Source organism: Homarus americanus, unplaced genomic scaffold, assembly GCF_018991925.1.
Source record: "Homarus americanus isolate GMGI-L3 unplaced genomic scaffold, GMGI_Hamer_2.0 scaffold30535, whole genome shotgun sequence".
Classification (NCBI taxonomy): Eukaryota; Metazoa; Arthropoda; class Malacostraca; order Decapoda; family Nephropidae; genus Homarus; species Homarus americanus.
Genome location: NW_024732440.1, coordinates 1031287 through 1055646, shown reverse-complemented (window position 1 = coordinate 1055646; position 24360 = coordinate 1031287). Strand labels below are relative to the sequence as shown.

The 24360-nt window shown below is 37.5% G+C and overlaps 2 protein-coding genes across 4 annotated transcripts; one reads left to right on the top strand and one right to left on the bottom strand.

Annotated features, from left to right (window-relative positions):
* Positions 1 to 12917: 12917 nt before the first annotated feature.
* Positions 12918 to 19536, bottom strand: LOC121868741 (probable tRNA pseudouridine synthase 1). Of its 3 annotated transcripts, none has more exons than XM_042369615.1 (7): positions 19492 to 19536; positions 17890 to 18006; positions 16796 to 16876; positions 15454 to 15591; positions 15095 to 15215; positions 14028 to 14173; positions 12918 to 13115 (listed from the first exon to the last, which is right to left on the bottom strand). In XM_042369615.1, exons 2-7 carry the CDS (start codon positions 17999 to 18001, stop codon positions 12928 to 12930), a joined length of 786 nt encoding a protein of 261 aa, XP_042225549.1. In that variant the 5' UTR covers positions 18002 to 18006; positions 19492 to 19536; the 3' UTR covers positions 12918 to 12927. The 3 variants fall into 3 exon arrangements, with proteins under 3 accessions (XP_042225549.1, XP_042225548.1, XP_042225550.1); XM_042369614.1 differs by lacking the exon at positions 19492 to 19536 and adding an exon at positions 19207 to 19315; XM_042369616.1 differs by lacking the exons at positions 14028 to 14173; positions 19492 to 19536 and adding an exon at positions 19207 to 19315.
* A 410-nt stretch (positions 19537 to 19946) lies between these two features.
* LOC121868740 (baculoviral IAP repeat-containing protein 5-like) lies at positions 19947 to 23871 on the top strand. The gene is made up of 4 exons (XM_042369613.1): positions 19947 to 20161; positions 20617 to 20726; positions 21236 to 21353; positions 23476 to 23871. The coding sequence occupies exons 1-4, from the start codon at positions 20057 to 20059 to the stop codon at positions 23554 to 23556; spliced, it is 414 nt and encodes a 137-aa protein (XP_042225547.1). The 5' UTR covers positions 19947 to 20056; the 3' UTR covers positions 23557 to 23871.
* The last annotated feature ends 489 nt before the right edge of the window (positions 23872 to 24360 follow it).

The following is a 24360-nucleotide window of genomic DNA, read 5'->3' as shown; positions in this document are numbered from 1 at the left end:
ACGGAATAATTACATAATTCAGCAATTATTTGATTACACTATGAAATGATGATGTAATTATATATAATGGGGCAATGGGTTTCGCTCAATTAAGTCTTCATGTTGCTGGTTAATACGTGGTTAATGTCGCTCCGCCCCGTGTCAGGTCAGCGTGGATTAAGGGAGTAGGAGATTTTGTTTAGCCATTTGTTTGTATCGGTAGGTAGAGTTGGTGAGGGAGAGGAGGAGAGGGAGAGTTAGTAGGGAGTGAAGAGGGAGAGCTGGTGAGGGAGAGAGAGAGAGAGAATTGGTGAGGGAGAGGGAGAGCTGGTGAGGGGAGAGGGAGGGAGGGAGAGAGAGTTGGTGAGAGAGGAAGGCTGGTGAGGGGAGAGAGAGGGAGGGTTGGTGAGAGGAGGGGAGGAGAGTTGGTGAGGGAGGAGGAGGAGAGGAGAGAGAGGAAAGTTGGTGAGGAGAGAGGGAGGGGTTGGTGAGGGAGAGGAGGAGGAGAGTTGGTGAGGGAGGAGGAGAGAGTTGGTGAGGGGAGGAGGGAGAGTTGGTGAGGAGGGAGGGAGAGGAAGGAGGTAGATTTGGTGAGGGAGGAACAGGAGGGAGGGAAAATTGATGAAGGAAAGAGAGAGGTAGAGCTGCCGAGAGAGAGAAAGAGAGAGAGAGAGAGAGAAAGAGTTGATGGGAAAAAAGGAAGGAAAGGTAGAATTGGATTGGGGGAGGAGGAGGAGAGGGTGGAGAGGAAGAAATCATTACCATTTAGTCATATTATCCTACCCTCCCCCCCCCCTTACCCCCCTCCACTCATATAACTCATCAAGTCAGGTTAGGTCAGGTCAAGTCAGGTCACGTCCCCCGTTTCACAGACAGTTTAATAACCTGGAGCTGGAAGACAAGTTAAGTCACCTCTGGTATCTGGCGGTGCTGATGTGGTCTGGTAATTAACTCGGGGCTAATTAGAGTGGAGTGTCGCCCTGATGAATCTCAATTAATTGCCGACTGCATAATATAAGCCTCCCTACCTACCTACCTACCTACCTACCTCCCTACCTACCTACCTACCTACCTACCTCCCTCTACCTACCTACCTACCTACCTACCTACCTACCTACCTACCTACCTGCCTGCCTGCCTGCCTGCCTGCCTCTCTCCTGTAACTATGCTGAAACCTCTGCTGCAGTGCTTTTTTGTAGCCTCTGCTGGAGCCTTAATGAAACCCATGATGGAGCCTATGTAGGAGACTTATTTGAGCCTTTGCTGGTGTGTGTAGTGGAACCTTGACTGGTGTGTGTGTGTGTGTGTGTGTGTGTGTCTGTCTGTCTGCATGTCTGTTTGTCTGTCTGTGTGTGTGATTCAGAACGTCAGCTTTGTTCCTTTGGTGTTAATTTCCCCCGTAGTAAACTGCTGAGAACGCCAACTATCCTAAGTGCCGGGTGAGTGGCTCGTATAGCGAATTAACACACAGAGACGCGATGTGTATTGTCGTATTATACAAGGTTGTGTGTCAGAGTGAGTGTTGCAGCTCCCAGGGCGTCAGACAGTTCCAGATCTTGAGTATGAGGAAGGAAAAAGATCTTGAGTATGAGGAAGTAAAAAGATCTTGAGTATGAGGAAGTAAACAGATCTTGAGTATGAGGAAGTAAACAAATCTTGAGTATGAGGAAGTAAAAAATATTTGTTTATTTTTGATTCGACGCCGCCAAGCTGTTTCACTTCTGCATTACGTGAGATAATAATCCACGTGTTGTGTCGTGTTAGCAGGTCGTGATGTGTTGTAGTGAGGGTCGACGAGTATATCAGAATCTTTTAGTAATTATTGAGTTGAACATGATGTAGTGTGAGAGTCTGTATGTCTGTTTTATGTCTGAATGTTGGCAGGTCACGAGTCAGACATGTCAGGGAGTTTACAAGTTAAATTATTCACTTCCTGGGCGTTGACGAGTCAGAGTGTTGAAATTGTTTTGTTTGGGGGATTTTTTTTTATCTTTGTTTTGATTACGACAGAGACAGACTAGCAATGAGGGAGAGTTAAGAAGGGTGAAAGTTTGAAACCCTTGACATAACAGGTGTGTGTGTGTGTGTGAGACTGAGTGACTCATGCAGGTACAAGTTAGTTAAGATGTGTCTATACCAGGACACTCACCATGTATAAACTTTGTAATAAACTTGTAAAGGAATTTCTTGACTATGTTGTCCCGCAGTGTACAGTCCTCCAGGCTTACTCATTCGTCAACTCTTTTACACATCATTGACTAAAGTTCTACACCTTCAACATAGTCTGATTTTTTATCCTAAATTCGCCTCTAATCGTCGACTTGCCCATTAGTTATGTGCTAGATGGTATTAGAGAGTATGATCAATTATGTGAGTCGTATGTAGTCATTATCTCCCGTGTGTAAACCTCTGTCCAGCGTGTTGGTAAACAATGAAAACATCCTCAGTGCCAAGACCTCACTCAACAGCTGAGATAAATCAAAATTACACTCCAAAGTTGTCAATGAAGTTGCTAGACAAACTAAATCTGTCAACACTCTGGCTACCACTGTGACGGGTGGTGACGGTAAGTGACGGGTGGTGACCGGGAGTGACGGGGGGTTACGGACTAGACGGGCATCGGAGGAACACCTTATGAGATCTGACGAGACTGAGTTGAGAATATCGGAATTACGAAAAATTTCTTGCTTTTTTAACTTTCTTTTATATCCTCCTTTACTTCTTCTATACATAAATGGTGTGGTTAGGTTAGGTTAATTAATCTTTAGGTGAAATAAAGTGGAGTGGAAATTCTTCAGGTGATTCTAATTTTATTGTACTGGAATTCTGAACCACAAAACATTTAATAAAAATCTCTCTCTCTCTCTCTCTCTCTCTCTCTCTCTGGGATGGAAAAGTGAGTGGCATCGTGAGGTTTTGTGGGACGTGAGGTGTCATCCCGTCACTACACCGAGCACCTGGCGGAGGAGGTGTCGGCTCTCTCTCTCTCTCTCTCTCTCTCTCTCTCTCTCTACATACATACATACATACATACATACATACATACATACACCACACCTGTAGTAAGTAACAATACACCTGAACACCTCAATAGCATCAAATAAAGCCAAGAATCTTATTTACGACACGAGATTATCAAGTAAGTTCCTAAAACCAGAAACGATATGTCACCCCCCACCACCCACAACCTCCCCCTCCCACTACCCCCACCACCCACAACCTTCCCCCTCCACTACCCCCCACCACCCCCCTCCCCACTAACTTAACTAATTAAAAACAAAAACAAAAAAAAATCAAAGTCGTGGTAACAGAAAATAAATTAAAATCTATATCGGCAAAGTAAACTCATTCCCGATGGCTTACATGTCAAATTAGCGACAAACTTTCAGAAAAAGCTCATTGAAGTGTATTTTTTTTGTGGGGGGGGGATGGTGCTGTCACTTTCATAATGGTAGAGTTTTAACCTTCCTTCCTTCCTCCCTTCCTTCCTTCCTTCCTTCCTTCCTTCATTCCTTCCTACCTTCCTTCCTTCCTTCCTTCCTTCCTTCCTTCCTTCCTGGTGCACGACCCTGTAAGTGCCAGTGTTCCCAAAGTCATTAGTAAGTCACAACATCCAGGAACTAATAACAGTAGTGAGGTTTCATTAATTATCTTGAGTGTGAAGGTCCATTCTGATAATGTGGGGGAGTAGAGAGGGCTGAGTAAAAGGTGAGAATGATAAAAGAAAGTGAGAGGGAGAGAAGAACTGAGAAGGGGAGAGATGTAAAGTGAGAGGTACAAAGGGAGACAAGAGAAAGAAAGAAAGAAGGAAAGAAAGAAAGAAAGAAAGAAAGAAAAAAAGAAAGAAAGAAAGAAAGATGGGTATTTTCACCAGTGTTATTACAGTGGACATCGCTGGCGTCTTTGACAGAGCCTAAACACCAAAGTCTAATGACAAAACTTGTAGCGCCTTGAACCACCGACCAAGTTTTCACAAACGTTTGGCCTCCCTAAACGATGGACAGCCCGACAGTCTCCTGCCTGAGGTGAGAATCCGTCAGGAAAATGGGTCAGCGTCCCCCTATTATAGTGAGTGTCCATAAACCATCTAAACATCTAACTTTTTTCCCATAATAAAATAGATATTAAAATAGATAATCTCCTCATTGTAGACGAGTAATCAACGTCTTGTGATGGCTATTCTTAACCTGGTTTAAGTTACAGAATTTTAACACAAGAAGCTCAACAAACGATTGTATCCTTGAAGAACACTATATTATTTACTCTACTTGAAACCTTACTCAAAACAACAGCTGAAGGACTTGTCACGTCGAGAACTGTAAACAAACCCTCAAATAAAGATAACTGAGACAAGATAACAGCTATTCATTACAAGAGAAGGTTTACTATAATGCCAAGTACCACAAGGAGAGTTTCATTTATGCCCAGCGTCAGTAAAATCAGTGTGGTAGTTTGGGGAGTAAGGGAAGGAGGGAAGGAGGGAAGGAGGGAGAAAAGGGGGAGGAAGTGAGAGAACGAGGGAAGGAGGAAGAGAGGAAGAGAGGTTGAGAAGTAGGGAGGACACATTACTACTGTCAGACCAGGAACTAGTGTATTAGACTGATACACCTGACCGTTCACCTTATTAAGGACAAACTGTACCTGCCGTGTGTGTGTCTCTCCAATATTACCCTTCCTTACTTGACATCTAATTACCATCTAATCAATACAATTTACGACAATAATGCATTCATAATTACCACCCGAGGAATGTAATTATCAATAAATAAATAAATAATCTGCGAACTTTCTGGTGTTTTAATCAGTAAAGGTATTCACTTCTTGGTGCCGTTAATTAGACAGGTAACTACAACAAGCAAAAGGTATCACCCAACTGAAAACCTGATTTAATACCTGGCTTAAGACATTTCATCACCTGGTTAATGTGACGCTCCTGACAGGTAAAACAACATTAACAAAATATTATCACGGGCTCATGCTTTTAATCATAAGGAAACTGCAGTTGTAAATCCCAGTAATCGTGCGTGGAAATCCCCATATCGATTACAATAAGCCCTCACTGCATAACAGATTACATTACTCGGTGGGAGGCTGGCATGAATTCCTGATGGAGCTGGCTGGCAGTAATCACTCGTAGGATTAGTCTGGAGGATTAGGAGGCAGTAATATTGAGTTCTAGTCCGTCCATGGTGAGGACTCCCGCCCGCCCCTGCTGTTGTGGTGATTAGTGGAGGACAACACACACACACACACACACACACACACACACACACACACACACTCTACCCCTCCTCCACACCATCCCTCCTTCCCTTCCCCACCTTCTCATGTCATTCTTCTACCCCTCCCTGCCTCCCTCTTCAACCCCTCCTCCCTCCCTCCCTATTCCCCCCTCCATCCCCCACCCCCTCCTTCCCTACCTCTCTCTCCCTCCCTCCTCCCTTCCCTCCCCCACCTTCCCTTCCTCCCCACCCCTCCCTCCCCCACCCTTCCCTTCCTCCCCACCTCCCTCCCCCACCCTTCCTCCCCCACCCCACCTCCCCCTACCCTGTAAGTGGATATTAATTTGATCGTCGTCAACGGTGAAGGAGGAAGAAGGAGGTAATTAGTGCCGTCTCTCTTCTTCCTCATTCTCCTCTACCGGGACTTGAGTTTGTATTCGATGTGAGAGTTTATGTGAACCAACCATAGACTGACAGACATACACAGAAACCTACACGTGCACACACACATACACACACACACACACACACACACACACACACACACCGTATACATAATATTATCAGATGCGGACTTAAGAGCTTCCATCGCCATCATCCTCTCCAGCTTTGTGGGTTACGCCCATAATGGACCCGCCCCCCCACCCCCCAGTCGTAATAGGCTCCAACATAACCCACTTTAACCCATTCGTACGTAGTGGGACCCATTAGCATAAGGACACCATTAGGATTGGAACCTATAAGGACTTGTACGTATATGCTCAGAACCTATAGATAAGGGATCACAGGAGGGAGATACAAGGTCAGTGTGTGAGGTCTACGGGAATCGCTATATTACTGATATATTTTAAACAATTCATAAAACTCAAGAATTAGTCAGATGTGAGAAGCGTAGACCAAGAAGAGAGGCGAGCTTGTAGGAATGTTTACACGGCCTGATCTTCTTCACCACCAGCGTAACATCCCCTCTCAGTACCTCTGTTGTTAAACCGTGATGGTCTTGGTCTAGTGTTTTATTACGTCATTTACAACGAGTTACGAGACGAAAACGCCAAGAATTTTAATTATTTTGTCGTAGGTTTACAGGAAGAGATTACAATGGGTGCGTCAGCTTCGTGGGGAGGTAAGTACCCACGAGGGGGCCATGGTTAGGTTTTATTACTGCGACGTCTTTGTAACAATTAATAATCTAGTTCAACCTTTACAACTTATTTTTGTTATTGTTGTTATTCCTACCAGAAGTAATGTTTATTAAATGTAAATAGTTGTATTGAGAAACATAATCTTTGACTCAATATTCTTGCTGCCCGATGTCTTTTGTCAAGATTAAGAATTCGTGGCGTGTTTCCACCGAGACATTTCCTCGACAAACATAGTCTGCCAATTTTCAAAATGTCATGCACAAATACCGAGCAGTTCACCGACACAACTTCCTCAACATAGTATTTGTTTTACTTTTTTATATTTCATTTTCAGGAATTTAGAGTTACTTTTGTTTTTACTCAACTCGCACTACAGTAAAGTTGTGTTGAACTTGTTGTTGTAGAGCCGTTGAGTGCTCTTAATTATCTCACTAAATCAGGCTCAGTTTCCAGGGATCACCCTGAAGAAGAGAAAAAGATTTTACCAATAATATTATCAACCAAACGAAATTCATTAACGTAAAACATTATACCCCGAGAAAGCAAATTCCCTCACAATAATCTCGTGTCCAACCAAACCACAAAAAAAAACACCAATAAAACTGTAAAACACGAATTAATACACAGGATCAACTTACAGGATAACTTACGGAGAACTGGTATATCGAGTGAATGTCCTTGAGGGCTCCAGTGATGTACCCCTGACGATGGTTAATGTACACCGGAAGATCGGGGATTTGTGTTAACCTTCAGAGTCTCATTTCAGGTAATGTCTCATCAATTTCCTCTATTGGGAGAGAGTGAATACCACCACAATATCCCCAAACATTTTAGAAGCAATATCCAATACATCAGTGTCTCTACAGATTGACAGGACCAGTATCAAGGAAATCACACATCGTTATGATCACTGTCGTAGTCTTTCCATTATATAGCAACACATAGGGAATCTAATCAGTATTATCTTGAGTTATGAATCGTTTTTGAGAGAGACAGATCATGTGAAGCTTCCAGGAGTGAGTGTATGTTATTCTAGAGAGGAAACGACACCGTACTTTTGTCTTATGTCTCTGGAGGTTCACACACACACACACACACACACACACACACCTAACCTAACCTCTCTACCTCCTCCACAACCCTCACAGGACGAGAGGAACGGTCTTGTTTACTGGCTGGGAGTGTGAGAGCCTGGGACTTGCATTATGATATTACATTAATCTTATGAGTATAGCTGCGAGAGTGTGAACTTTGGTATATTTTGTAATGTGTCTTAATTAATATAACAGCTTTAGTCATCTGGTGTAGAATTATGTAATAGCCTGTCTATCTGTCTGTCTCTCTATCTGTCTGTCTCTCTATCTGTCTGTCTCTCTGTATGTATGTATGTATGTATGTATGTATGTATGTCCTCCGTTATCCAGTACCTTTCATTACACAGAAGCCACGATACATTTATTTTATACACAAACATGGGACGAATTTAGATGATAATATTTTTTTTAATTGGATAAAAATGGGTTGAGTGACAGGACAAAACAAGAGTTATATTATTGATCAGTCTAATGTGACGTATGCTTACAACATGACATTTAACAGTTTTATATTATCCTATTGTTTATCATCTCTACCATTGTTTGCACCTGAACCCACACACACACACACACACACACACACACACACACATCTTTGTTAACGTAAATTGGTTTTGTATTCTAATGTTTGTAAAATATTGTTCGGTCGTGTGTGTGTGTGTGGAGGGCAGCTGAACTTTGTAATGATTCAGGTATAAACAATTATTAAATATGCTGTTTACGTGTTGACAGTATTACCCCTCTGCAGGTTTTCCCTCCTATCATCAACAACATCAACAAGTACTTAGCGTTCATTACTGGCCTCCAATTTCTACATTAATAAATCTGCTGTCCGTGTATGTGTGTGTGTGTGTGATGGATTATTAGCGGTCATTATTCCCTCTGTTTACCTTCACATCAATCACTCACCTGGATCAGTAATGGTTCATGTGGTGATCAGTTCGTCTATACACCTCTTACACCTGACTACAAACTTGTGATTGGGGGGATCTAAATGATTCACATTCCGGGTTAATGATTATACTCTGTGAGGTTAGGATTATCACCCGATCTTCCTGGGTTATCTTTCTTAACATCGGGCTACACAGCTGGTTAACGTTGTGTTGTGTTGTTGCTTATACTCTACTTCTAAGATAGATTCCCGCTGAGGTGTACAAATGTCCCAAACAACTTATGCCCATGACACAACACACTAACCTTTACTTAACACAACACTATACAACATGATCACTAGTTTATAACAAAGCCAAAAGTGCATTTCATAAACATACTGTGACTCTCGCATATGTGGACGCGTACCTCGAGCATATATGCAAATTAATCTTTTGTATGTAAATTCGGTACATTTGTCATTAATATCGGTGTACTGGCTGGTTATTGCATCACGGATAAAAATAAATATATATATAGTCTACGGGTATTACATGACCAGGTGTTACACTATCTAACGAAAAAAAAATAGATATTAAATAAATAGGTTATATTTCGTATTCGCATTATTCTATATCAGGTATATTTATATTAGCTTCAGTTAACGCTCAGTTTCGTTTGCAATGTGTATGTTAATTACGCTTTAGGTGCGAAAATGTGACTCATATTTTTGTATCAAGTTTTTTGGGGGGTATTTTGTCCAACAGAATGTCATGCTCAATAGATTTTGGCTTGTAGATAGATAGATAGATAGATAGATAGATAAATTTGGGTTAAGTAAAGATCATGTAAACGTTACCTAATTAAGTTAATAGTTAATGCAGATATTTTATGGTAAATATCATCAATGTGGTGTATTATTATTATTGTCGTATATAGTTACCATTATCATTGCCACAATTATTTTCCTGAAACTGCTATTATCATCAGCATTAATGCATCAAAACATTTTTTTTAATAAGCCAACAGTATGACTCCTCATATTCTGAACACTAACCGGTGATACAAAAACCCGTTTATTATTAACTCCAGACTGTTGTTCTTAAATATAAATATAAACAAGATGATTCACCTGCCCTCTTATCAAAATAAAATCAACATACGAGTAAGTACAGTACAGTACAGTATATCGTTTTAGCAGTAACAATCCACAAGACCAACTTTTTTTTCCCCACACAAATATTTGGCTGTTAAACCTGGGCTCAAAGTTTTCTCTTTCATACACACAAGATGACGAGAAGACCAGACAATAGTTTAATATTTTTCACTATACTGTATATACAAGACTCTCCTGTCGTTAACTCACTGGTACAGTACACTTATTAAATGTAAACTTTCGCAACGATGTTAGTTTGTCAAGGTAGTGATTTTCTCTCTCTTGGTTTAATTTAAATTGTGGTCACTTGGGTCTTCTTATCAACTATAGGAACGTTATCTATATGCCAGGTCTCAGGTGTGGTAGTCCAGTAGCCTATCCTCCAACCCTAAACACACTTAACGTGATCTTATCTTACAGGTGAATGATGTGTGTAAAATTAGTCATTACAAATAGGCTAACATTCTACTCTAACCTAACCCAACCAAACCTAATCTAACCTATCCTAACCTAACCAAGCCTAATCTAACCTAACCTGACATATATCCTAATTTTCCTGAAATACATTTATTCTCATAATTTTTCGCTAATAATCGGTAATGTAAAATTGATTTTGCAGAAATTGACTAAAGTTCCATTATGTGAACTTTATGTTATTAAAATTTATATAGCTATGGTTAATTTCTTTAATATAACTGTCTTGAATCAACTACATACTTTACTTTTACTTGTTTAAGATAATTATTCTCTTCATAGTTAATATTATTTTTATTATTATTATTATTTTTATTATTATTATTATTATTATTATTATTATTATTATTATTATTACCAACAGAATCTCTATATTTTTCTTTGCAATCAATTCAGAAATTTCTAAAATACGTTTCTTCCGTTACGTTTCCCTCGCAAATGACCTATATTATTATTATTATTATTGTTAGCCATTTAATTTAAGTTGTACTACGGTAGCGCCTTTAAACTCATTCAAAGTCATTTAATCTCATTCGGTCATTTAATTAGCTTGTAACTGTTTATTTACCTCCATTTTCTTTGTTGCAATGAAAGAAAATGGAATTTTTATTGGGGGGACTTCTTTACATTTTTATTGTGGTTGTAACGTATAGCAATTATTTTACTTTAGTGTACTTTATTATATTTTATCTTCTATGCTACTGATCGACTGCTAACCGCTTGGGATGTCAGTCAAGTCTCTGTTACGTACTGTTGGCAACCTTATGACCCTTCTGACCATTGAGAGTTGGTCAAAATCCGCCTCCCTCCCCCTCCCCTCCTGAATCTACACCCGAACATCTAAGATCTCAATCAATCGTTTTATTTTACTGTTGTGTTCAAAAAATATCAGAAATATGAAGACTTCTGCCTTTACAGTGATAGTGCTGACATTCTAAGTCAACCTTACCGATGGTGAATTTGCACAGGTAAACAACGCACACTCAGTTGCCAGTTGGACATTCACATCCCCCCCCCTCACTACTGCCGGGCTCTCCTGTCAGCTAAAAGTTTTGAGTCTTACCCCGATTCTTAATATTTTTCCACATCCGGCCAATATTTTTTTTGGTTGCATCAGTTTAGATAGTTTAGAGGCCCACCAACACATTACGGTACATAATCCAGACCTCACTAGAATGTCCTGTATCCAGACAAGAGTGAGTGCCACCTTATTTTTACTTAGTGCTTGCATGGCCGGGTACCCCTAATAATAATTTACATTTAAGGAGAAAAAATAAATTCCCATAATTTACTTAAATACGGAATTTTAATATATACTGTATTAAGTTAGGTTAAGTTTGATAAGCATTAATTACAATCTCAATAAAGTACAACATGCCAATACTGTATAGTCATCACCCATCATTATTGACCCCTAATAATCTATACTGTACAAGCATAGTCACCCCTCTTACCATCTCCCCACCACAACTCCGAGCATCACCTACCTTCTGTCTCTGGATTATCTATGACTTATTCAAAGCCCCTTGTGATGCATATACTTTGAATTGCTAAATAAGTTTTTCATATGAGGGTCTACAGAGGAGTGCTTAAGGCAAAGGTATAAAACACCCCTCAATCATGTAATGTATGTATGTACGTATATTCTGATCTCATACGAATAAACATGAGCCTCAAAAAAAAACGTTGAATAGACCTTTGATGGCCTCACATTCCTATTTCTGGTTTTAGATTACCTGGGGATCCGAGAAGTGCCCTATAAAGATCTCATCTGTAGTAGCTTAGTAAAGAGGCCTTATAAACATACATGCCAGTGTATAGTATTAACTAATAATTCACAGAGTACTGTAAAGTGTTTAACAAACACTAGTAAAGCTAATTTTTTCAACATAGTTTTAACTTACTGTATGGTCAAATTGACATGATACAGTACAGTACAGTACAGTGTTTATACCTGGCCCCCTTCCCTCAGCATGGCCACCTCTAGTTTTTTCAGTTACAAGCACACACAATTCTACATATGGAAAGTGCAGAACGGAAAAAGACATAAATTAAATTTATCATAGAGTATAAAATTTTAAGTATCTGAGTTTACACCATGAAGCAATGTGGCAAGCATGTGGAGGTTGCAGGGTCTGCAGCACAGAGCATTGTTGCCAGGGATGCTGCTGCATTGCTAAAGCAAGCGTCAGTGATAACTGCCACACAGTTTGTACATTAACTTTTACTACAAGTATATCAATTTCGTTCTTTTTATGTTTTCATTATTGCCATTTATATGGCAACAATTTTAAGTTTTAATGTTACAGTGTACACTGTACAGTTAAAACTACTTTTAGGAGTTAATCTAATGATATGAACAGAGGCTTCACAGCCAGCTACAAAGGTTTTACTGTATATTTAGTACAATTTAGGCTTGCTGCTCCAAATTCCGAGAAAAAAAAACCTTATCCAGTAATCCCCAGCTCCCAAGCATGTGGGATAATGGTCTCATGCCTTTACTTCTAAGTTTATGAATAATGAGACTGTATCAAAATCAAGTTAAAATCAAAATATTGTAAGGATTAAACCATTACATTAGACGTAGGACCATGTATAATGTAATAAAAATTCATAGACACTCCCCAGGTTACAGAGGAATCGAGTTATGAATTTCCAACTTACAGATACAGTACAGTACTCTCCCATAAGTTCCATGCTTAATTTTCTAAATTATTTTGATCTAGTGTACTGTACTTATCTTTCTTTCCTATGCTTCTATACATAGGCAGTATACTGTAGTTTTTTAATTAATAAAAGACTATTGAATCTTGATGGTATAGCAATTATATATACGCAGTTCAGTAAAGTACATTATGTGTACTATGTGTGTTCATGATTACCTATGGAAGGGTCACTTCCAGCTTATGGAAAATTCGGCTTCTGGATAGCCTCCAGGAACGGAAACCATCCGTAACCCAGGGAGTGTCTGTATTCTATATTAAATATAGCTACCATTTATTATATTTCTTATTTAATTCATAATGTTTACAATAAGTATCAAAAACTCTTCTATGTTTGATAATGGCATTAATAACATTCTTCAATGTCCACTGGTCTTCATGCAATGACTGGTGAAGACTGAAAGGACCCTGTCTAGTTCGTTGTAGCTCACACACATGCGCACAGCTTCCAACAGCTGGAAAGAAACAAGTGAATAAATATTATTTGAAAGCTAGAGGCAACATTTTCACTTAGGTATTTTCATAAACAATGCAATACACAAAACTCCTCAGCAAGTCTTCCCTGTACTGTAGTGTGGTCTCTAACACTATACAGCTTGACCAATCTTGTTCTCACTGTAATTTTCTTTTTTTACACCAAGAATGGCTGAATGGCCAAGATCCCTATTACAGCCCATGCTAAATTCAAAATACATGCCCAGCCAAGAATTGTGGGATACCTGATGTATAATGCCCTCCCACATCATCAGCCCCAATACCCATGTCCATTTTATTGTCTTAATGATCACTCACATGCTGTTTTATGTATGTTGTATTCCCTGGACTTGCAAAATAGCACTACCTAAATATTCTGCCATTGACCTCACCGAGATGTCCAAAGCAAGAAACCCATGAGTAGAATCCTCTGTTGGCCAATGCTAGCAATAAAGATCCTGGGGTGGCTTCTTCCACTGGTGCTTCAAAGTTGCAGCATGATTATATACCCTGGCAGGGGAACCAGCAAAGTGGCACACTGAATGCACTACCATATTCTAACTGATGGCCACAGGGAGCCCACAAATCAGGCATATTGTTATTCTTCTCCAAAAGTTCCAGCTTATGTGGTGTCACTTGGTCTGAGTTCCAATCTAAAGCCATCTACGTCCTCTTCCACTTCATTGCACCACCCAAAAAGAACTTCTTTAGGTCACAAAACTCCACACTGGACAGACTCTAATCTCAATGTCTTTATAAGTGTACATGCTGGTGAGTCTTCCAATATGCTTTACACTTTACCTACAAAGCTATCTTGATACGTTAACACAGTTGGACCACGCAATTGTTTTTAATTTATACCTAACACTTTTGGTCCTTATATATTCACATACCTAGGCCAAGGTCATTAACTAAACTCCGAACGTAGAATCCCGGGCCAGACACAATAGACAGGGTAAAATAAGGCGGTTCAAAATCTTGCAGTTTTAGCTTGTAGCAGTGCACCGTCCGAGGCTCAATACTGAAGTTAACTCCTTCCCTAGAAAAGAAAAAATTAAGAATATGATTTTTCTTTAATAAATTCAAATATGAATTCCTACCATAAAATACACGTTGAAAGGATATACTGTAAAGCCCTTGATATGTAAAATTAAGTTCTCATAACAAGAAGAAGAAAGCTTCATACACTGTACTAATCCTGTAGGCTTTGGCACATACTATGCACAAGTTGCTCTGAACTGCCATTAGGTTATAAAAGAAGAGGTTGAAAGTCCTAGAGAAAGAAAGCAGGTTCCAGTACTGCCTTCTTTCGATTTATTGATCTAATCTTGAAATCTGCTCCCCCCCAAAAAACGAGAAAATTTCCATGGCAATTTAATCTATTTCTGAATTGAGGCGGCTATCTTAAGTTAGTACTGTATACGTGGAGTTGGAACACCATCTTGGTCTACATTATGTCTTATTTTGATTCACTCAATACCTTTCCAGAGTGTGTCATTTTCAGAAAGAAAGGATCTAAATACATTAACTCCCCATAATCCATTTTGGTTAACTAACAAAATTTTACACTTCATCATTAGGAGGTAATTATTATTATTATCATTAAGTCACTGAAATCCATGCTTTGATGTTTCTCAAAAATTGACAAAGAAACAACTGTAAAAATATAGAAATTATTGCTTGAATTTAATGCTATTTGTTCGAATGTAAAATAATTTACTAAAGAGCTTTTTATTTAAGTCGGCATAATATGGACAAGAAGTTGGTGTTGACAGTTTGTACAAGAGAGTTCGATTATTGAGAAAGTAAACATAATCGATGAATGAGGTACATGTATTCTAGAAGATGGAGCCCCAGGAATGTTTGTGGCCAAGGAGTAAAACAAAACATTGCACAAAAGTATTAAAACCCAAGATGAATGTAAGTAAAACACAATCAGGTGATAGATGAAAATACTCACTGTGCTAAGTCTGAATATCTCCTCCCATTCTTCTTTAAGGCTGAATACAAAGGTGGAACTTGCTTTATTTTTCCTTCAAACTGGTGTAATCTCTCCTGTAACACATCTTCTGTAATGTGATCTGTGCAACATAAATTATTGTCAATGATAAGAATAATATCATTAGTGCAAGTATATAGTATTAACCTTGAACATCTTAAATTACTTTATCTTTATTTAATTCTATTCTGTCACTATCTAAGTTTGTCTTGTGCATTTCTCCCTTATTATTTCCCCATTTCCTTCCTTGATCAATCAAACTCATTTGAAGAGGAACTAAAAATTTACAACCATTATCATAAAAAGAGAGCAGTACTAACCAAACTGCTTCTCCAAGACCACTTTGCCTCTTTTATTGTATGTGTCTGTTGCAACTCCAAGTTGACATCGTGCAAGATAACTCTTCTCACCATGCAGAAGACACTTGAGTTGTCTGCATCCATCCCCAACACCAACAGCTGTATAAAAGAGTATCCACTTAATGATAGTTGGAAAATTGAGTATCCTCCAGTCTGAAACACTCAAAACAATTAGTGATATATTCTCTTTCATTTACAGTAAAGTCTTCCTCAACTGGACATCTCTCTAAAGGAGCAGTCCAGTTCTATTCTAAGATACTGTTATTTCCTTGTTTCCAGTTACTCATGAAAAAAGAATCCCACCTGTTATGTCAATCTCTATGTATGTTGGTAAACTTGGTACACAGTGGACAGTATTCTTATGCTGACACACATAAATCCTCTGTGGGTGACTGGCTACCCACACAACTCCTATGGACCCAAGGTATATAATTAATATATGGTCACTCATTTTCTCCTCTTGTTGTGCTCAGATCCCCTCTCATATACTCCCCACCTAACCACCAGTCCCTTTGTGTCTGCTACTTTGAGTACAACTTTAAATGTCAAGATGGAATTTACCTTCATTTTTTTTTCATATTCTGTGAGTTAAGTAACTACTGAAGTGTAAGCTAAGATTTCAAAGAGGGAAAAAAAATATGAACTGATGACAGTGAAAACAGAGCTTGAAATAATGCAATACTGTATCTTGACAAAAAAGTGCACATGAAAGCTCTAATGAGAGAATATTGTGGGATGAGTGACCAGAATAATGAAAGAGAAGGTAAAGAGCTGCTGTCATTGATGGTTATTCCAGGACAATCAGTAAATGAAATCTTATGTAAACTCACTGAATCAGACTGGTGCTGTAACTCTGTGAAAATTAATGTTGCAGTCCACAGCTGCAACAAACAACAGAGAGCCACTATAATTCAGTTCTTTTTTCTCTTTTAGCACATTTTTTTTTCAAATTTTTCTGTTTTGGATTTATATTTTGAGTCATGTGATCAAAATCCAGAAAATTACAGAAATAACTGGAAAATCTTTACTTTGTTGTAATTATAATACTGGTCAAAGAAATATTTATGAGTAAGTAGAATTTGTCCTTAACCAGACTGGTCACATACCAATTAAGGGAAACTTTACTCTACATGGGATTTGTTAAATTTGCCATCAAGAAGGTATAAATGCCACATCATGTTTTTTTTTTTGGGGGGGCGGACACATCTTGCTACAAATGTTGTCTGTGGTCTCTAAAGAACATCCTTTATTTCTATATTAATAACTGCAGAAATAATACCGTGATGAGATGCTTTCAACTTACTAAGAACTCCTGTTGCTGAAGAGTCTAAGGTCCCTCCATGACCAAGCTTTATATCATGAGTTGCTAGGATGCCTGTCACTTCTGAAACACAAGTGCTTATTGATTTTTTTTGTTTTATAAATCTTTACTATGAAATACAAGAAAAGTCCAACAACCAATTTTTCTAAGGAACTTCTTTCTTTACATGATGAATTTTACTAAAATGTAGTATACAGTACCATAACTCGTGACTAAAATAACGACTGGTATGAATTAATGTTCTTATCTACAGTATTACTATTCAGAAAAATCAGGACAGATACAGTAATTACTACACCATCATCAAGCACTGTCCAGTATTCAATCATTTTCCATGCTTGCTTGTGTTAGCCATGAGTAACTGATGGCATGGTGTCACAGTTACCATCAGACAAATTTGAAGCAAGTTTGACAGCTGGATGTCCTTCCTAATGCTAACCTACTTTTACAGAGTGGGAACGGGGGATTTTACAGTATGTAAGACTTCCAAGAACACTTCATTTTTTTTTTATTCCACACACACAATTCTAAAATCTCTGCACCTGTGTTGCTACATTCCCCACAGTGCTACCAATACCTACTATGTTCGGCCCTCCCTTTAGAATTCCCACAATCTCTTCCATATTTTTTCTTAATCCTTCTCCCATGATATTTTTTTCTTCCTAAATGGATCTTCTGGTTATATAATTATCATAATGTTGTAATGTTTTAGTTAATTTCATCAACCTATTTGTGTACAGTATTAAAAGGTTCCTGATATTACCTCAGTCCCCATTTTAATGTTTGCATTGCAACAATAAAAATTTTTATCACCACCAATGTATAAAGAACCTCCAAACCTTAATATTCAATACATCTACATTTCCTTAAATTATGAAGCCTAGAAGAGCAAAACTAATAACAGGACATAAGGTATATGAAGCAATGATCTAAACTCGATGATCGAGAGCTGCAATAGATGTATGAAATTCAATTTTAAAAGTGAATGTACAAAATTTGTTTCTCGTGACAGTGACATAAATCTCTTAGTATCACTGTACAAGGCTTATCAAATTTACACAAATAAGCTACTGTACCTGCTGCAAGTTTCTCTTTGAGTTGGTTTAATAATTGAGCAGAGGTTACCCCATGAGGTTTCAGTACAGGGAAGACTCCATTTAAAGCTCTTCTCAATCTTCCTTGATTCATATTTCCTGTAACAAATAATACATTAAATATGTGACTATTGAATATTGTGCTTGTTACTGAATGTGTAAAATGATATGTTTCAATAAGATGATTACAAATAGGGTAATAAGGTAATCTTTGTCCTGTGTTCTAACTAACTCCTCTATATTTCTTGACTGTGAACAGTGTACTATGTGTATTGATGTTAGTAGTGAGTGTACTGTGTTTGTCTTCAGTGAGTTGGAAGACTAAACTGTATAATGATTGTAGGAGAATGATGACCTATTGAAAGCTTATTTTTAGACTTACAGTAATACCAGTGAGTGTTAGACAATAATGAAATAATTTAGTGGAATAAGTAAGCATGCTGGCGGACACTCGCCCTACAAGGGGTCACAGCTCAAGGTTGAAGAAGCCGAAAGCCCAGAAAACTGAAGGGTAACTTTTTCGGAGAAGAGAGTTAAGAACTCTTGGAACAATCTGCCAGAGAGTTTTGTGACGGCACTGAGTGTGAGTTCTTTCAAGACCAGACTTGACCAACACTGGAGCGGGTTCAGATACAATCAGGAGCCGGTGCATGCCCAGTACTTGCCAACAGTGCATAACAGAGACATGACCGGTCGCCCAAGCGGATAAAAGTAAGCAAAAGTGAAGGTTTAATCATCATTTTAGTCTATTGCAGTTAGCAATAAAAGATATAGTTCAATCTTTCATGTTACCTTTAGTTAAACCACTTGTCAACAATAAATCCAAACAGTCATATTCATTGATAAATATTTATTAAGTAAAATCCTCATTCTATATTCACATTGTACACATTCATCTAGACAGATTTGGTATACAATAAAAAAAACTTGTATACTGTACCTACATCATCTATACACATACTGAACCAACTGCTATGATTTCTCAAACCTTGTACAGGTATTCGTATTCCAATGGCAACATATCACCACATAAAATACACTATTGTTATGCCAACAGTTACACAGCAACACACACACACTTCATACTCAGAAATTCGAAATAGTAATAACGTTTATTGCTTGACGAAACTGAACATACTTTAAATTTACATAAATTTGACCATTTATGTTAATTAATCTTTATAATTACGTTTTTTAATAAATAATCAAAATTACACTAATTTAAGAGGGTTTTTCGTTGAATATCTACCTCAGCTGTTTGACATAAATAGCTGTGACATTTAAACAAAATTAATTTACCAATCAGCAGTGTTGTGTAAAGGGTAATTTACAGTCTCTTCACCACTGGTCTGCCTGTAACCCTTGGGTGGTCGGTTACTTCTCTGTGCTTCTCACTGTGGGCGTGTCGCTGTTAAACATTTTCCATTACCGGTATTTAAGATACCCTAGGACACTTGAAAGGTGTTAATTCTCTACAGGTTTATATAAATTTGAATTGAATAATGCTGAATACATGTCAGGTATAAGAAGTATTAAGAAATTTAGGGGCTCTAAAGTCTAATTACACGAAGAAATTGTTATTACCTCAATTGCATGTTTATTACTGATTGCTGTAATGTAAATGGATCACAATCTGTACACACATTTAAGAGCGATTAAAATAAACAGGTAAGTCATAAAGGAACAGATTGAATAACTAACTGTTGTTCTTTCAAGAAATGCTTCCCTCCCCCATATTTAAAATTGTTACTCTTCTTTCATTTATGTTTCATGATGATAATTCCTCTTGATTCATTTATAAAACTTAAACATAACGTCATTTCTAATACCTTCAGAAAAAAAAAGTTAACTTCTCGTAATTTACTCTTCAACCATCACCAGTTTAAAATATTGATATAGTTCCGGATGCATTAATGTAAATTTTGGAAATATTTTAAGAAAATTATTACTTTAAGACAAACATATAAATTAAATTAAATGTACTTTATCTTTTCAAATGCTTTTCGTAAAATAGATAAAAGAGGTTTTAAAAGAGTCTTTGTATCGCATAGTAAACCGCCTCTTGAATCACCTCCCTCGGCAGTCAGTGTTTGAAGGGCGAGAAAAAGTTAACTTGATTCAACTACCTACAGGATACACAAATTCTATAATGATAAAAGATAAGGACCTTGTGGGAATGCGTTCCTTAGAAAAGAGGCTCAAAAGCTTCAAGAAATGGCCGTTTGATAATGAAATGGGCAATAATAAGGAAAAGGTATGTTAATGTTCCTGGGTTGGCTGAGGATATTTTTTTGTACTTGGGGAATATTTTACATAACTATAGTTCTTATTGACATTATAGGTGAATTTATAGTCAAGCATCGGTCTTTCTCTAGCTGTTATTAATATGTATTTAGTAATCTTTAGCCGATGAGATAATAGTGTTTCTGATAATGTCTGAGAACAGCACTACCACCAGAAGGAGTTGTTCCATTTTTTTTACTGTATTTTCACGTATATTCTTATCATTATAGTAAGTATTTTAGAAGAGGTGACATTTACTAGAACCTGTCCTATACAACCAAACAAACCCTAGCTAACCTTACCTAATTTCCTAGCCGGGGGACACATGAATCAAAGTCAAAAGATTAAAGGTTAAATTCGTGAGAAAACCAACAGTTACCAACAACATATCAACCTTATAATTAAATGTTTTCTTTTAATACCCAGATGGCAGAAGCTGGATTTTACTTCATTGGTAGCAAAAGGGAGCCTGACCTGGTGAGGTGCTTTATGTGCCTCAAGGAACTTGATGGCTGGGAGGAAGAAGATGTTCCATGGTATGTGAGATAAAGTTCCACTTACTCTGGAGATATAAGCAGTAACATCTAGTGTGTTTTCCTTTTTGTATAAGCTTAATGTGTGGATTGGTAAATTTTAAAGTTTCAATCAACTACGGCTCTTGAGTTGAGCAATGTGTTTTTCATATAGTTTACACAATTTTAAGACGCTTTTCTATGACGTTTCCCTCGCAAATGACTTGAATATACAGAAGGATCCAGGGGGGAGGGGGCAGCCTGAGTTTGAAGGGCCACCTGATTAAAGGCTTCACCAGAGAAAGGAGTTCCACGATTAATCCTTTTTTTTTCTTGTCATAATTTGAATTCTACACATTCTTGTACTATATATACAGTATTACTTAGAAATTTTATCCTTTGCATCATCTCTGGCCAAGCACCTCATTCTCAATAACATGCTTAAACCCTTAAGGTATATAGATGAGTTACATTAATTTTTTAGACATAGAACTCGGTACAGTATTACAGGATATGCTTTATTTTGTTTACAGGCAAGAACATGAAAAACATGCACCATACTGTCAATTCGTCCAGCTTAATAAGCCAGAAAGTGAGATTACGTTCCTAGAGCTGCACCAGCTGGAGATGCATCAAGTGATTAATGTGACAGTAAGTGAGATACTTTGTAATATATTACTCAAGTTTTCTTAAGTTATAATTTGCTGTTCGAAAATTTTTTCACTTGCAAAACTTTTCCTGCTATATTATTGAGTAACGAGAACCATTTAATGTCTTGCTCTCGTGGTATTTTCAGCCACTTGCTCCTTCCCCGTGTGTCCTTAACCCTCGCCCTTCCATCCCCTTGTGTTTCCTACAAGCCATGCCTGGAATTTTTATTTATTTATTTTTGTTTTTTTACTCCAATTACAACCTTAAAAACTCAAGCCAGCTCTCCCCATTAATTCTTTCACTTTTAAATTTCTGTATTTCTTACTCTGCATCCTACTTGCTTCACATATTGTTCTAAAACTCGTCATACCTATCACTTCTAATTTGCTTCTTGCTTTTGTGTTTAGAATGTATGCTTCACGCATGTAAAGGGGAGTCAATGTAACGGTTTCTCAAGTTTGTTCTGTTAATATTTGCAGCGTTACAAGCTATTCAGAAAAGTGTTTATCATTTATCAATTCTTTTTTGCATTTATTGGAAACTTCAGTTATGCTCTTTGATTGAATTTAAGAATGTACAGTAAAGGTATCCAGATATTTTAAAAAATTATTCATTTCAATTTTGGGAACATCTATTTTTTCAATTTCTTTAAATGGAATCTCAGTAAAACTTTGGGGATCATTTCTGTAACTTTGTCAGTCGGAATAAAGTGTCATGTTGTTTGAAAAAAAGTGTCTGATGAATTCTTTTGAAATTTAGCAAGATGAAAACCTTTGGTAACCAAGGTACATACAATATATATACTGTATTAAGGAGTTAGTCTCATGACTTGAATGATTATTTTATTTTTCTGATTTTTTTCAACGGTCTCAAAGAAATTCAGAGCTCACTTTCCTCAACTTCCCTTCGGAATAGTATTGATGAAGGGAATGGAATATTGAAGTGCAGTACAGTGATTTGTAATGAATAAATAGTGGAAACTTTTTCTGTATGTGGCAATGAAAGAATATACAGTACTGTACTGAAGTGGTGCAACTGTTACAGGATGTTTTGTGAATAAGTGTTCGGTATTCAGGCGTAAATACATGCTTATAACTCCGTTGGTGAGACGCGTTGTGGTTGTGGTACGGTGGTTGTCATATGGGCTATGGCACTCTAGCACAAGCACTGTTAGTATAGCACAATAATCACCCGATTATAACCTCATTATTAAATTGTACACCGTGTCACTATCACGTACAAAACCTTTACATTAATTACAAGAATGACGTTTTACTATCACTGTCATATGGTGGGAATCACTACACTGCAGATGTGTAATCCATGAGTTCCCCCTCATCATCATCATCATCTGTGACCACCTATGTCTGATGGTTTCTCTGGTCCTTGATGATGTAAAGGAAGAACTGTGCCTTGTCTGCCAGCACTGCAAACATACAAAAAAATTACAGAAGTGGGATTTTCAACCATACAAACGTTTGCTTCATGCTCCCTCGGAAACAAGAGGCAATAGGTCTGGGAAGACAATGGGATAAAGACCGTTTTTGGCCAGGGTGGTGCTTACGATGTTATGGTCCTCATAGCCTCATATACTGTAATATGAATTATATGATGCTACAAATTTGTTACAATGAAAAATTTGGTGTTTAGAAAACTTTTAGCTGCAATCCACTTGCTTACTGCAGGTCAATATACTTTTACATTTCCACAGTTTGAGAATATTAAAATTATCACATTATTTTAAAATAATCAGAAATTTTCACTATTTAATGATGTTTTCAATTAAATTTTGTCTTGGGTATGGAAGCCATATGGTTTCTTCAATTGAAAAGGTAATTAAAAAGTTCTTATGGGCATTTTCATCATGAAATCTCATGACGCAGTGAAATGGTTAACGTCAAGTAAATTATTTTTCTGTTATCGTGGAGATTTTTTCTAAGAATAATTTTACCTGGCATTGAGGATAGATAAATCATTCAATGTAGTTGGTGCCTAATTAAAAATAAAGGCCAAGGTATAATGTATCTGGACAAATGTTGTCATGATTACCCTAAAACTTAAACTACAGAATATAAATAAGAAAAAAAATATTGACCTAAAAATGTATTACTCTTGTTTACAGAATAAACTTCTGGCAAAGAAAATTGGAGAGTTCAAGAAACAGTGTCAGAAGACCCGTGAAACCCTAGAAACCTTAGAGTAGTTACTCTACAGTTGGCTCTTCTGAAAACTTTATGTATGCTATAGTTTATTACTTTAAGTTACCCTTTAATTTTTAGATCAGGACGTGTATTTCTATAGAATAAATACTTTTAGGTCCTAAGTTAAAAAAATATGTGATTGGGAAATGATCATAGTTATCTTCATACCCAAATGAGAAATTCATAACTAACAATGGTGTGTGCTTACTCTACTAACTGCCACATGCATAATCTACCTGTATCATGATATTTGTCCAAGATAATTTTTTATATGGATGTTCTTAGAAGTTTTGATAAAGTTTCATATCGTATATTAACCTGTAGTTCTCTATCCTTTCCCCAAAATGCAGCAGTACAGTACAGAATTTGGTTTTCATGGAGGGTTCTCTTAGAGCTAGTCTGTTATGTTACTCTTTTTTTTTTTAAAGGGGGGGGGGCGGGTAGCCAAGAATTAGATGCCAGGTTTATTAGTAATGAATGGTTGCCTTACTCAAGTCAAAGGTAGTGAAAATGCTTAAGGTGTGTGTGATAACCAGTCATGTGGGAGAGTTGGGAAAGGGGAGGCAGGGAACTACTGTATCCTTATTATTTAACCCTTTGGCTTTTTTTAACTGTGATATACTGTATAATACCCACAAGAAATGGGTAATGATTAAACTGTGAGCATGAGACAAATGATAAACTACAGACACTCCCTCAGTTACAAAAGGGTTCTGTTCCTTAAGAGCCTTTCATAAATTGGAGCACATTTCCCATAGAATCCCATTATAAAAGCTTTGTGGTGTAAGCCTATTACCGTAACAGGA

What these genes read in the sequence shown, in the direction of transcription:
- LOC121868740 (XM_042369613.1), top strand. Translation starts at nt 20,057, where the DNA reads ATGATAAAAGATAAGGACCTTGTGGGAATGCGTTCCTTAGAAAAGAGG. An exon ending in TGGGCAATAATAAGGAAAAG is followed by an intron (nt 20,162 to 20,616) that starts GTATGTTAATGT and finishes TTTAATACCCAG; the next exon opens with ATGGCAGAAGCTGGATTTTA. An exon ending in ATCAAGTGATTAATGTGACA is followed by an intron (nt 21,354 to 23,475) that starts GTAAGTGAGATA and finishes TCTTGTTTACAG; the next exon opens with AATAAACTTCTGGCAAAGAA.
- LOC121868741 (XM_042369615.1), bottom strand. Translation starts at nt 18,001, where the DNA reads ATGAATCAAGGAAGATTGAGAAGAGCTTTAAATGGAGTCTTCCCTGTA. An exon ending in GGTCTTGGAGAAGCAGTTTG is followed by an intron (nt 15,216 to 15,453) that starts GTTAGTACTGCT and finishes TATGTTGCACAG; the next exon opens with ATCACATTACAGAAGATGTG. An exon ending in AGATATTCAGACTTAGCACA is followed by an intron (nt 14,174 to 15,094) that starts GTGAGTATTTTC and finishes TTTCTTTTCTAG; the next exon opens with GGAAGGAGTTAACTTCAGTA.